At 50.8% G+C, this 14,822-nt stretch overlaps 2 protein-coding genes across 11 annotated transcripts in view; one reads left to right on the forward strand and one right to left on the reverse strand.

Annotated features, from left to right (window-relative positions):
- LOC140213109 (uncharacterized) overlaps positions 1 to 14,822 on the reverse strand; it is a 292,692-nt gene that overhangs the window by 244,809 nt on the left and 33,061 nt on the right. The window lies entirely within an intron of this gene.
- LOC126528334 (cell adhesion molecule Dscam1-like) overlaps positions 1 to 14,822 on the forward strand; it is a 124,250-nt gene that overhangs the window by 80,815 nt on the left and 28,613 nt on the right. For all 6 annotated transcript variants that reach the window (XM_072284238.1, XM_072284239.1, XM_055069271.1 and 3 more), the window contains 7 exons: positions 5,753 to 5,872; positions 6,815 to 6,982; positions 8,057 to 8,201; positions 8,756 to 8,904; positions 11,197 to 11,319; positions 12,365 to 12,529; positions 14,436 to 14,506. In XM_072284238.1, the coding sequence (XP_072140339.1) occupies positions 5,753 to 5,872; positions 6,815 to 6,982; positions 8,057 to 8,201; positions 8,756 to 8,904; positions 11,197 to 11,319; positions 12,365 to 12,529; positions 14,436 to 14,506 (941 nt within the window). The remainder of the gene's footprint in view (positions 1 to 5,752; positions 5,873 to 6,814; positions 6,983 to 8,056; positions 8,202 to 8,755; positions 8,905 to 11,196; positions 11,320 to 12,364; positions 12,530 to 14,435; positions 14,507 to 14,822) is intronic.

Raw genomic sequence — 14,822 nt, forward strand, 5'->3', positions numbered from 1 at the left:
TTGTGTCAGACAAAACGAGTGCGCGAATTCGTCAGACGATGTGTCTTCCATACGGTAGAAAGCACGTGAATCTGTCGCTGCGATTAATTTCCACGCTTATGCATATTTTTTTTTTCCGCATCTTCCTTCCAAGGGAACCCTCCCAAGCTTCAGCCGTTCTATTTCCCGAAGGAACCCCACCTGCACAAAAGTGTGGTCGTCTACTGCACGGTTCTGGAAGGCGACGAACCTTTCGAGTTCGCTTGGTACAAGGACGGCCTACCAGTGACGGCCAAGCAAAATGTGCAAGTACGGACCTTGTGCGAGGGCTTGAGCTCGCTCACGATCCACCAGGTGACGGCCGAGAACATTGGGAACTACACCTGCCAGGCACACAACGGCGCAGGTAGTGACCACACGTCCGCAGAGCTTGTGGTTAAAGGTAGGTGCGCTCATCAGTAACCGATACGTAGGCTCTAATAAAATTACCGCGTAATAGTGTACGCTAACTTCGCTAGAAGAAAAGGTGCCTCGCCTAGGGTTGCCACTGGCCGGTTTTCCAGCGGCGAAAGTTTTTTGTTTTGCTTTTGTTTTTTATCACGGTGCCCCGCTGCCGGTTTGCCTGTTTCTCGGTTCTCCTTAACTCGGCAGTATTATAGAGTTTTGGTTTGCCACTAAACTTCTCACCGTCTGCGGATTACCGGGTCACCGGAGCCGTAAACGTGAGCGGGTGGGGTTGGTGGCGCCACCTGATGGCACAAGGCTCAACCAGGCAAACGCAGAGCTATTATTGCAGGAACCAAGTGCGTTCCACTTCGCTACTGGTGCAGATTTTTTCGGCAGCGGTGTAAATCGTGAACGCTTTGGATTATTTAACGTTCGTTTTTTTTTTTTCGACAAGAACACTCGTGGAACAAGTAAACGTGTCTGTAAGGCATTGTGCTTATAAGAAGCGTCGCAAAATGTCGCTACCAGCTTTGTTGCTTCCGTACACACTTCTCCGGTAATTCGCGGTAAACCACAAACGGTAAGAAGTTCGCGGACAAGCTATAGACCTCTCTACTATGAGGTGCATCGCAAACGCTCTGTCGGGCGTTTATACATAGCGGGCAACTGAAATGTCCCAAGCAATTCACTCCTTATTCCTTAAAGCATCAGGTATGTTGTTACAACTTTAGAAAGAAGGGGAGGCTCCGCCCAGATGACCGAAGCGCGACAGCCGATTGCCTCCGCGACTAAAATAGTCCCGCTCGAAAAATCGTGCTCCTGAAACGCGTAATTCTCGGTATAAATAAAGACTTTTGTATTCTGATGAATGGTTTAGTAGAGCTCTCATGTGCTACAGCACATGCCGGATAGCGACAGAAAAATAACCCCGTGCCTTCTACAACGCTGCCCGTCGTCTGCTCTTTCGCTTCATTGCAAGTGACAAAAGTAGAAAGAGCAGCTCTGCATGGCTTTTGTGCTTGTTCAAATGTACACGGCGTATCTACTACTCGTTTTCCAAGCTTAATATGAACCAGTTGCTATGGAAAAAGTACTTATACAAAACATTGCATTTATCGCAACCATTACAAACCTGGAGCGATAATACGGTCGAGGCAGGAAAGTACAAAAATGCTTCATTCATCGTTTTAAATAAATACTCTTGGTTTTAAATAGCATAAAATTTATATTTTTTAGGTTTTGTGTTTTCACAATTTCACAGCACGCATTCTACAGCTTGCGCGTGCAGTGAGCACTGGTTGTTCGTAGGCCATGAACATGCCTTACGAATAAGTTAGTCGCTAACACAGCATGAAGGTTTTAAGTGTGCACCAAATTTTATGCACACAAGCCTTTCAACGAACCTTAAATCATGCAAAATTTGTAGTCGGCGTCTCACCACTAATTTTTTTTGTTTGTATTTTTGCATACAGCATGTTTCACTCTCGCCCTTCTCGGTTTCCTGTTTGTTTGTTCCTTTCTCGACAAAGGTGGCAACCCTAGCCTCGGTGGTACTACAAAACCATTGTGCACGATGCAACAAACTGTAAAAAAAAAAAATGAAGAACCAGCCGTTAATATGAACGCGATATGTGAGCTTCGATCATTGGAGGAGGTTAGAGTGAAACTTGGTGCGCACCTTTTCTGATAGTTTTCTGCTTTGTCGTTTGCTTTTCTGTACTGCTCAGAAATAAATTTGTTCGAGAACACTGTTTCGTCTCCCTCAGATGCAGCGCCGACGTTGCCATGTAGAGTTCGAAACACGCCCTGCGGTTACGGCTTCGCGCTACCTTATTTGCCGTTACGCGCCCGCATGTGTTGCTGGTTCGTCCTCCACTCGCGACGTGGCGCTAGGAGTTCGTGAAACGCAGAAGCCTTCTGAAAAAAAAGAGCCCCGACGTCATTCCTACGCTCGCACAGGCGTTGCAAGTCCTACAATCCCTAAAAGTCTGCACACGCTCTCCTGGTCAGTGTCGATACGCAGCGTCTTCCTTCCTTCGACGTCTCGACTCCAACGCTGAAGCGATGGCTTTCCTGTGCACACTACTTCTCGGCTTCTCTTTAGTGAAGTTTCTCCGAGCCAGTGGTGAGTGAGAACTTAAAGCCGTCGCATCGCCTTGTGCGATACGGTGCAGCGTTAATAAGGAGTCTTAGGAACAGTGTACCCGAGAGGGGATGCGTACGCAGTGGTAGTATCAGCGGCACTGCGCATGCGCGAAACACCAACTGCGATGGGCTATTCTGCGCTCTTGTGTTCCCTTGTGCGCGAAGCCGCTAGCGTGCCCTACCTTCTGGTACCCTATTTCTAAAGCTCACTCATTCTCTCTTTGACGTACTTGTAGCACTATTCACCGCTAAAGAAACCAAGCAGGAAATCAAAACAGGACAATGACATATACTTAACACTAACATATATGAAAGTTCGGAAAACACGAAAAAGCGCGTCGCAACTAATCGTGCGGCACCTTTCGCGTGCTTTTGCCGGCTTCTTCATGACTTGGAAAAGAACTTTTATGTACGGAGCAGCAGAAAGGTGTGCCGGAAAATTTTCACGATCGCCTACAATTTCCGAAGTGACGATTTAGCTCTGATTATAACATTTGTGAAACTAATTACTAACTAATCGTGCAATTAGGCGAAATACAAGATACAGTCTCACTCGCTTCAAGCGGCGACAGACAACACTATCTTGGTTCTGTCTAGCTAGGTCGCATTCGCATATATCCTTCTCTTTAATTTTTTTTTAAATTTTGGCGCAAGTTACGTACGACACCCTGTACACAAGACTGCAGAATCAAGTGCTAAGTAGCTTGGACTTGCTAGCCGTAGATTTACGTTACTGTTAGAATAACGTTACTATTAGTACTGCTAGTATACGCAATCACTATAGCAGAGGCTCCCAAGTGTGCACTCCAAGTATCGAAAAGCTTATTGTACGGAACATTCGTGAGCTATCGCACGAGCCGCACGATTTTCGAGATGGCTTTTACGAAGGCACGACGCGCACTTTTGACGCCCGTCTTTTCCAGATGCGCCGCTCCTCCAGAAGTTTCAGTTCAAGGAGGGCCTCGCGGTCGGCGACCAGACCGCGGTCGTGTGCGCCGCGATCGGCGGTTCGCCTCCGTTTACGATTCGCTGGTCGAAAGACGGACGAAAGATCGCGGCGGACGGCGATTCGAGAAGTGTCAAGACGCTCGGTGACGGCGTGTCCACCCTGAGCTTCCGCTCCGTCTCGGCCTCCGACGTCGGCAACTATACCTGCCTCGCCGAGAACGCCGCCGGCAGCGCGGCGGTGACGGCCGCTCTCCTGATACAAGGTATAGCTATCGGAGAATGTACTAAAGCGCCCCCTGCTGAATTTGTCGTGGCGCGTGAGGGGTGTCACAAATGACAATGTACCCGGGAAGTTTATAACAACGCCGTTCTTTTCTTCTTCTGAAGAAAAGAACTGAAGCAATCTGAAGCAATATGTTGATGAGAAACGCTTAGGAAAATAAGCTGCACGGAGAACGCTTCCAAAATGCAACACTTTGTGCATCGCATTTGGTCGGGTGTATCTGCAAATGAGAATTTCGCAGCGCTTGTAGAGTGCAGCCATCTTGTTTTGGGGACAGTTGAATGAGTGAGGACACCGCTGAGCATGCTCATCGGACATGCGCGGCCCGTGCAGGGACTGCGTGTCGAGAACCAGGCGACCGGCATCCTTCCAACACCACCTAGATAGCACAAGGCCCGTTCGCTCCGATCCATGACGTCATGCTACCTGGCCCGACTGCCGTAGAATATATAATGGGGATGCTCCCGAGTAAGCCGTGGTGATTTTGACGTCACCGCTTTCGTCACGCAAACCTTGGCAACGGAAATTTCGGGCCAGGTAGCACGACGTCATGGATCGGAGTGAACGGGCCTTGAGCTATCTAGGTGGCGTTGATCCTTCTCGCTGGTTCGCCTGTTCCCGCAGTCCCCAAACCAAGATCGCTGCACCCTAAAAGCCCTGGAAAATTCTGGTCTACAATCTAGCCACATCCGCGGCGGTGACGCAGTGGATTGGGCGTTCTGCTTCTGAACATTAAGGGTTTCCCTATCATCCCTATTCTTAAGCCTACAGGTTGATATGGGTCGTAATCTTTCCTGGCACTTCAACACTTGCGAGAGAAAGCAAATATGGTGCGAACGTTCTACCGTCGATCTACGTAAAGCATCTTACATTGATGGAAGTTCGCGCTGGCTCGCGCTAATCGAGGCAACAATTTCTGAATGTACTTGTCTTTTCGCTACCGCGATTCGTAGTTGCCCTCGAATCGGAACTGAACAAGACGACATTCGGACTTGACACTACGGTTTCCCGAGCGACATCGTTAAAAATAAATGGAATTAAATGTTGCGTACAATGTGAACTATTTGGTGGTTACTCAGTGGCGCGGCTGCGTCAGTTTGACACGTCGCAAAAGAACTTATTCCTTGCCGAGCATCCGGAAATCGCAGCTCGGGTGGCAATTAAAGGTACGTACCTCAATATTTTTCATTCTTTTGTTGCTATTGCACGCGCTACGCTACCTGAAGCTACGCTCGTCTCATTTTGCATTTCAACACTCTTCTTTCAGATTCACGCAACAAGGGATAAGGAAACGAAGCGAAGGACAAGGCAGATTTACGGTTACCACTGCCTAACATCGATCTCCTCCCCCATTATTATTATTTTTTTCAGCAACCATGTCCCATTTAAGACATGGAGAACGAAAGGCTATTCGCGTTCGAAATATATCAGTCTGGACAGTTAAGCCAAAAACATATAGCGGGAACTATAGCACCGTTAAACGAGAAATATACCCACCAACTCGTCCCCTAGTTAACACCGAATCAGGAAATCAACAAAGGGTTAAGGAGTACAAGATCATCGCAGAAAGTCGCATTCTTTTTTTCTAGGAACATTTCCAGGTGGAAGACAAAATTTCCTCTCCTCTGGAGTGACCTTCTGCAGCTGACCTTTTGAGATGAAGAGGGCTCGGGTGTTTTCACAATCGCAACAAGAGTCCAGAGGCCGCTGAGATTCTTTTTGGGGCGAAATCTTATTGGAAATGTCCATAACCTTAACATTCCAATTATTTTTTTTCTTCCTCATCCAGCGATACACGTTCTCGCGAACAGGACGAGAACACGTGGGATGGGCGTGGTCGAGAACGATTTTCCCGCTCTTCTGTCGAGAACCGAACGCCAGGCCACTTACTAACACGCGCCTTTCGCCGTCTCCGCAGTGTTTTAACGTCGTCGCGTTCTGTCCCCCCAGCTGCTCCTGTCTGGCTCTCGGAACCAAAGGACACGGACGCCGTCCAGGGACGAGACCTGGTGCTGGCCTGCAACGCGGCGGGATTCCCCAAGCCACGCTTCACGTGGAAGATGCAGATCGGTGAGCGAGCGCTCTCGTATACATACGCGTATACTGCGCGCAATGTCACACCACTGGGATGGCGTTGCATTGCGCTGGTGGTATGTGTGCTGCCATACAGACCGGATCGTGTTGACATTTCGACGCAAACCGTATACGACGACGGGGACTAGAATACACGACATCAGCGCTGAATAACGACTGACTGAACATTTGTTTCGAAGGAATAGGTTAAAGTAAAAAAAAAAAACAGAGGCAATAACAAATAACACTGGGCACGAACTTGTATTGCGCACAGGTTTTACGGTGCAAAGACACTACCTTCCTCACAGACGCAGCTGTTGGTTGTATAAAAGATGAAACAGTTTCCCCAGTGAGCTTGCTTGAGGGCGTTGCTTTGTGGTACGGTTTATCATGCAGTTTGGTACGTAATCACGTGGTACTGTTTATTTATCGCGCGCTTCATTTCTTTTCATCTGAATAAGTCGACTTGTTGAACGTCCCAGTTCGATATTTCTGATGACTGCCTACAACTGTTTAGTCGACATCTTGCAAATTACAACAATAATTAACGATTTTATAATAAATTGCTACTAATTCAATGTCACCAACAAAGAGATTACTAGTGGCTTCTCAATTGATCTGTAAACAATGTCTGCTTCGTTTTGTTGGCGTAAAATAACCGTCTTTTTTTATCTGTTCGTGCAATCTGCTACACATCATTATATAAGAGCGGGTAGTGAACAGAGATGGAAAACCGTATGGCTGATCGGACAACGCCAGTAGTTTTCTAAATATGACGGATCCCTAAATACTGACTCCTACATAACGCTGACAATGCGCAGCGCGCCTTGTTATTGACAGAAGCAGAGCTTAGAGTGTCACTGCACAGAGCTATGCACCTTCCAAAAGCGACTGTCATCCCCGTCCGCCAGCGCTAAGTTACAAAGCGTTCCCGCGCAGGCTCCCGGGACTTCGTGCCGCTGCACCCTGTGGGCCGGAGGAAGATCCACGACAACGGGACGCTGGTCATCGAGAACGTAGAGTCGGACGACGAGGGCCTCTACCAGTGCGACGTCAGCAACGGCGTGGCGCCGCCCCTCTCCAAGACCATCAAGGTATCCGTGCACGGTAAGGTGAACGCCGCTTTCGCCTCGACTTGCATTGCGCAGCACTTGGGAGGCCACGAGGCGTCCGCATTCGCGCATGCGCGACGGTTCACTCGAAGCAGGCCCGACTGACGAAGGCAGAGCTGACACAAGAGCGTCCTCACCTGAACTTATTCGCACATATAAGTCATCGGGCAAGAAAGTGCACGGAGTTCGTTAGAAGCGGTATTTCGTTAGAAGCGGAGAGACGCTGAAAGAATAATAGTAACACCGGACAAGGCGTGGAAGCTTGCAGAACGTATATTGAAGTTAAGCCGCACTCGATTGCCCCAATTTTGCCGCACAGCGGCAAAATTGGGGCAACGCCCATGAGCATAACTGCCCCGTCCGTCGGTTATCGTCACGTCCAGAGGAGCTCCCGTGACATGGTTGAGTGGCCTTCATGGCGCTCTTTGGCGCTCGGCATGTTGATACAACGAAAATCAAAGGGTCATGCATCGCGCAGGACCCCGCCTAGCGGTCGCCATGCCGATTTACAGCTCCGCGCGTTCGTGCAAAGCGGAGTTCGGGTGGCACTGCATTGCGAATAGTCCGATCTGAAATACATGCAGTGCAGTCGACTCCTCAAAAAACTTGATAAGGCTAATTTCCTGTCAAGCTGCAATAATCTGTGGCTTGAGCAGTTTTTTTTTTTTTTTTTACGAAGATAAAATGCTAAGGGCCAATAGATGTCCTGCACGTGACGTCACGCACGCAGCTTATCAGCTCGCTGGTCCTCCATATGGCGGCTAAGATGACGTCAGTGCAAGCCATCTATAGAATCATGCACCGTCTGGAGTCGGCAAGTGCGCGGCAAGCAACGGTACACGACGTCACGCCCTGGGGAAGTATACACAGCACGTATGTCATAAGTGGCGATACCGTAGGCTATAACGTAATATGCAACACAATGTCAACTTTGCTTCCATGCTGCGGAACTTGGGAGATTTCGAACGCAGGTTCACTTTTCAGACTTCACAGTACCAGTGCGCGGTGTGTCTCAACAAACGCGAAATGTGACGCTCAATCCAACGCTGACGCGTCCCCTTGCCCGCAGTTCCTCCGCGCATCAGCAAATCTTCGTCGGACGTGTCCGTCAAGCGCGGGGACATCGCCAAGATCGCCTGCGAAGCCAGCGGCCAGCACCCGTTGGTGGTCACGTGGGAGAAGGATAACACCCTGCTTCTGCCTTCCGTTGACAGGTAGGCCAAATAACCGAACCCGCGCAGTTTATCGGGCGCACATAGGAGAGACGACCGGCACACGCGTTCCGAAACGCCATGAAAAGAGAGAGACCGAAAGGAAAACGCTCGGAGTCAAATGGACGCACGTCTTGTTGGCTAACTCTACACCCAGAGGAACTAGGGTAAAGGCATGGAAAGAAAATTGCGGCAGAACCCGTGTACAATGATGCCTAAGCCACCGCCTGTATGTCTACAGGCGGTGACTGCGGTCAGTCGACTGCGGACACCGTAGCAATGCAGGCTCTGCTTTCTGGGCTACAGCGACGCATGCGGCTGCAGCCCCTAGTAACCTTGTCACCGCGAACGGCTCTCTTGTCCAGGTTGATCTGCCGTTGTCAAATGTAAAAAGAAATGCTGTCGTCGTAGCGGGGATCAGACGCAGAGGTGACGTTCGGCTGACGAATCGCAACTGTCGCGCGAAGGCGTAACCGGGTGCCATATGTATTCCGGTGCCGGAACTACCCCCCGCCGTGCACCGCTCGCTCAGGCGCGCGCATCCGCGTTGGTCGCAGGTACGAGACCCACGAGGAGATGAGCGCCACGGGGGTGACCTCGGTGCTGGTTATCCACAACAGCGCCCGCAAGGACGCCACGGCCTACGTGTGCGTCGCCAAGAACGACTACGGGCAGACGAAGCACACCTTCCGGCTCACCGTCCTCGGTAAGCGGTCTCGCGCGGACCACCGCGAATTACACTGCGGAAAAAAAAAAAAAAAAAAAACGTGTTGTGCTGTACGGGGCAGTAGGTTGTTCAGCTAAATGATTGGCTGCCTACGGAATCCGACTGTTTTACCTACATATGGGCCTTCAACTGACCTGTTTACCCCCAACACTGCCGACAGGCTTTCCCGCTCGGAAACGTCAATAAACATTAACGATGCGAGGTTCTTATATAGCGTGGGACGGGTTCGAGCCCTATTGATTCCGGGATCATTGACCCACATAAGGAAGGAGAAAGAAGTGCAACGCACAGTCAGCACCATCGGCTTCGACAATTACCTGCTCCCGAACACGGCACTGCCGTTGCTCGCGCATTGCTGAATTTTCGCCAGCGCTATAAATTACAGCAACCGACATAAATATTATAAGAATAGACACGATTTAATTGCTCGAGGTTCGTGAGTAAAAATCGGCGCAAGCAAAGCACTGATGTGCGGCGAGAATTAAGCGGTGTCCGGTTAAACGAAAGCGGGTGTGAGCCTGTACAATTGATTCGTCTGACCCTCAATCAATCCAACTGACTGATTCATTCGTTCCTTCATTCACTCACTCGGTTTATCGGCCCAAAGCAGTGCATCGGGGTATTGCAGACGCCTCAGTGCAGGGCTCCAAATTAATTTCGACCACCTGGAATTACATCCATAGAGACACTAAAGAGAGGGAAAGTAGTTTGAGCCGCGTTAGTAAACTACACTTGTACAATTCTGAAATATACACTCTTACAGCGATAGGGATGGGGGGCTCGGTAAGTCGGAAAAGGTGCAAGAACAGAAAACTGGTGGCGACGCCATTTTGAAGTTTTCACTCCCGCGCATCATGACGCTGTGAATCTTGAGGGCGTTTGCTCGGGCCTGGTTATTATGTAACGGCAAAGTATTGTATTCTAAAAGACCCAAACAGCGCTTTTGGAAAGTTTCAAGAACTTTCGCTGAGTCACAGCGGCCCTGGTGCGAAAGTATATATGCGAAAGTATATTTTAAAACCACTGATGTCACACTTAAGTACAGGCTCTGGGGCTTCGGCGCGAACTCTAAAAAAAAGATGAAATTTGAATATCATTTCCTTTCGTAATAATCAACCTCTCACCGCGAAACTAAAAATTCATTCGGTGATTAACTTTCGTGCAGTAGTGCTTTAAAATCAAGCATGTTGCGCCATCGCGTGCAGCTTGCATTCCTTTTTGGCCAGCACTATCTCGAGCACGAGCCTGGCCCTTGCGTCAATCAACCCCACTAATCGTTATTGTCATCACCATCATCATTTGAGCGCGAGGTTGCGGGTTCGACTCCCAGTCGCTGCAGCCAGGTTCCCATGGAGGCGGAACATAACATGAACACTAAGGAGCATGAACATGCATTAAGGAACCCGGGGTGGTCAAAATTTATCCGGAGCCCCCCCTCCCCCCCCCCCCCCCCCCACACACAAACACACTATGGCGCTAGTCATAGCGCCTGCGCTGCTTTGCAACGCTAAACAGCACAATTCCATTTATTTTAATACACGCCCTTTGGTAGTTCTTTGTCTGTTGTACTCAGATTGAAGAACGCACGCTACAACGGCCACGACGTACATCACCATCCGGTTTTCTTCTTTTTTTCCCCTGCAGTGGTGCCCTCAGATGACTAAGAGCTGGCCTCGCAAGTTACATTGCTCGGTAAACCGGCGTCTAAATTTTCGCTTCACGCTGCCGTCGTGCAGTGAAGTGGCGACGAAATGTCCGGCTATCACGTGCTCAGTTAATCTCCCAATCGTCACGGCAACGGTGCACGTTGAAACTCTTGCCTTTCTACCAAGTAATCTTCCAGTTGCTGTCGTTACTCTTTCGCACGAAGAACTTAACCTATGGCTTGAGTGTACGTCGGGCGATGGCATTCCGCAATTTTCCGGCACCGTCCGCTAGTTTCCAAATTGCACGCTGCCTTACACTCCCAAGGACCACTAGATAAGACACAGCACAGGGACGACACGCATTCCATAATTAAGAAACGGGGCGCCGCGTTGTCAGTGCCTCAAAAAAGAGAAGAAAAAAACACCGCCAAGGTGTTCGATTCACTCTCCTGCTGCACAATATAACGCTTGTCTTGGGCATGGAAGTGAAAGCAGGACGAGGCACATTGCCCCCCACACACACACCTGTCTTTTTTGAAGCATTAGTGACTATCGTCGAATCCATATTTTTGGCGACTGGTCTTGCTAGTCGGCGCTGACTAACCTTTGCCCCAATCCACTGCAGAGCCCCCAGAGAGCCCGACCGACGTGGTGGTGACGGAGCGACGCAGCCGCTACGTGTCGGTCAAGTGGTCGCCGCCCAGGAGACCCGTCAACCGATACGTCTTTCGCTACTGGAGGAAGTCGTGTGGGTATTCGCTTTGAGCACTTACGGTTACGGTGAACGCGCTCAGCCGCTAGGATCCACGACACCCCGTCCCGCTTGCTCTTAAAGAACTGCGACAAAGTTTCATTCTGGGTAAATCGTTCGTAAGCGAGTAGCATTTGACTACTCGTGCTGCAATCATGGCAAAGCTGCGGGGCTGGTAGCGTCTAATTTTCTTAGCAGCCTTTAAATAACATAAGCAGAAGACGCATGCGCGTGGTCAGCGGATGTGACGTAAATGCCGCCATGTTGCCTCCGAGATTTCTCAGCCCCTGTAGGCCGCAGATAGGTCTCCGAGGTCGCGCCGAGGAGCCGCGCGTGCTGTGTGATGCGTCGCTTCCGGCGAAGGGTAACGGGGGTGCTTTTGTTTAAGAAAAGCGAAGCTTCGCGAACCACGCCGGGTTTTGTGACCGTGGGAGCTGCGGCCCAACTGCTCACTTGCCGAATAGGCGAACCAATCACAGCGGAGTACGCGCGCCGCTGGGTTCCTTGCACCACCGACATATGGCGCTCGCCTCCGCGGCAGCGGCGGCGTGCGGGAGAAAGACAAAAAGAAAGAACCAGAAAGCTCGCCTTCGCGCACGCGCGACTGCACGGTAATGAGAAAGTAAACACTTCTTGCGGATAGAATTGGTCCCAACTGCGCTACGTACGTATGCGCCTGCCTCTGAAGCCATGATGCGCTCAAGAAATGCCGATTCAAGGCGCCCGTCGTACTCGCTAGTAGTCAGGAACTCCGCTAACATAATTTATGTGCGCCGGCGCTTGTGTACGTCACGAGCCAAAGTCTGCAATCTCAACTATCGATCGTATCATGGTTCTAACATATCTAGTGGCGTGCTGAATAGCTCACTTTTACCCCATTTTTCTTCATCAATTTCGGCGTCGCGGGGTTTCGGCCGTGCGCTACAACTCAGTTCCCATAAAGGTTGTGCGTGCACCAGTCTGACCTTAGGCCGAGATCCTCGGGGACACGCACAGCCGCCTACGTAGCATACCGAGCTTGCTCTTTCCCCTCGTCCCGCAGCCCGCGGCAGCGTTCTCCAGGAGCAAGAAGTGGACGGGATGCGGACGTCGCTCATGGTCACCAACCTGCATCCTGGCACAGAGTACCTGGCACTGGTGTTGGCAGAGAACTCGGTCGGCTTCGGGGACCCCTCGGACACCATCACCTTCCAGACGGCCGCCGAAGGTACAAACACGCACGCTCGACTGATGACCCTTTCCCCCTACCAAATGACAGTGTGCTTATAAATTTATAGACGCCTTATAAGCTACGTTACCTCTTCCTGCGTTTCTTTTGTAAGTGCACAACCAGAGGGATGCACCGACAGTCGTTGATCAAAAGAGTGAGGCCATAAATCGGACCGTCCACTGAAAGCGCGAGGTCGTACTGTCATTGGGAGGCAGTTGGCGCATTTTGCAGCTTGCTCGAGAAAACACGATACTGCAGGCTCGCGGAGGCGTGACGTTTCCGCTTATTACAGCGAATATGTTAGCTCTACCCTCAAAGGAAATTTTCGTATCGCTGGCGTGCTAAGCAAAAAACTCCCCATACGTGGGCCGATACCGAAGACAGTGCAATGCCGGGCCGACCCGCGGCGGAGGCGAAGCAGGCGTTAAGCACTCTCCATACATGGGCCGATACCGAATATCGTGCAATGCCGGGCCGACCTGCGGCGGAGGTGAAGCAGGCGTTAAGCACTCCCCATACATGGGCCGATACCGAATATCGTGCAATGCCGGGCCGACCCGCGGCGCAGGCGAAGCAGGCGTTAAGCACTCTCCATACATGGGCCGATACCGAATATCGTGCAATGCCCGGCCGACCCGCGGCGGAGGTGAAGCAGGCGTTAAGCACTCTCCATACATGGGCCGATACCGAATATCGTGCAATAGCGGCCCGACCCGCGGCGGAGGTGAAGCAGGCGTTAAGCACTCGTCATACGTGGGCCGATCCCGAGGATAGCGCAATACCGGCCCGCCCGCGGCAGAGGTGAAGCAAGCGTTAAGCACTCGTCATACGTGGGCCGATTTCGCAGATAGCGCTAAGCCGGGCCGACCCGCGGCGGAGGTGATGCAGGCGTTAAGCACTCCCCACGTGTGGGCCGATTCCGAAGATAGTGCAATACCGGCCCAACCCGCGGCGGAGGTGAAGCAGGCGTTAAGCACTCCCCATACGGGGGCCGATACCGAAGATAGCGAAATTCCGGGCCGACCCGCGGCGGAGGTGCTGTTCGCCATTAAGGGGCCCACATACACAGCTTCACTGGTCATCCTTCTTCACAAAGTGGAAGGGCACAGAGTTTTTTTTTTTAGGTTTGTGTTGGCACCTCCACCAGTGTTATTTATTATTATTTTTTTTGCAAGAGTGTATACGAGTAGAGGGGGTGTACTAAATAAATGTACCTGTTCGATGGACACTAGTGCAAGAACGAGGAGAAGCGTAACCCCTTCCTTCTCTCAAGTTCTACGCATATGTACACCAAGCAGCAATCTGTTGCGCAGATATATCCGCATTCCCAGTCACTGACTGTGGCCTCGGGATATTTCCAGCTTCACCAGCTGCAACCAGGTGCAACCTGGTTAACCTGCCTGCGCTTAGTTCCATTTCTTCTTATATCTCTTTATATAGTGTGTCCCAGCTAGGCCTGACAATTGAACACCATAGGCGTTAAAATCGTACCTCGCACCATTTTGTTTTCTTCTGTTTTTCCCTTGAACAGCTTGGATAACGTTAGCTGGGACACCCTACAGATAACGGGAGTTTCAAAGACATGTCTTGTCATAAAACTAACAGCCAATGAACAAACATGTGCTCGGGGTAGCAAGGCCGTTTCATATATTTAAAAACAAAGCAAAGAGAATTATGCCTTCTCAGAGCCAGATTTAATACCCTTTTTTTTTCTCCGCAATGTCGATCGCAGGTGGTCGCCGCCATCGTGCTCGCGTGCATGTGCTTGAAACTGTCCCGTCACTTTTTTGAGCATCACCGTTGCACGCGACTGCGTGCGCCGTCATACTGTATACAGCCAGCATGCGTGTACTCCAAGTCTCTTGGCCACTCCAATACAGATGTTGTGTACCCGCACTCGCAGAGCCCAGCGCGCCGCCTATGAACGTCCAGTGCGAGGCCCTCGACACCCGGAACATCAAGGTGTCCTGGGAGGTGAGTGACCTCTCGTATTCCTATCAAGTTGTGTAACGAGGCTCCTTCGGCCCGTTTGCGGTACTACCGGAATCATGGTACAGAAAGCTGGGATAGCTGGAGGGTACGCATACTTGAAATCGTGCGTGGAAGGCGACGGCAACACGAAGAGAAGGACGCAGTTTGAACACTGATGCTGTGTCCTTCTTTTCCTGCAGCCGTGACCGTTTCTCGCGCCGATTTCAAATATGCTGTACCGAAAGCACGGCCCAGCGACAATGTAAACGGCTGCAGTCTACACAGAGTTGCCCAGAAAAGGAAATACAATGATACTGAA

The sequence above is a fragment of the Dermacentor andersoni genome, chromosome 9 (genome assembly GCF_023375885.2).
Source record: "Dermacentor andersoni chromosome 9, qqDerAnde1_hic_scaffold, whole genome shotgun sequence".
Lineage (NCBI taxonomy): Eukaryota > Metazoa > Arthropoda > Arachnida > Ixodida > Ixodidae > Dermacentor > Dermacentor andersoni.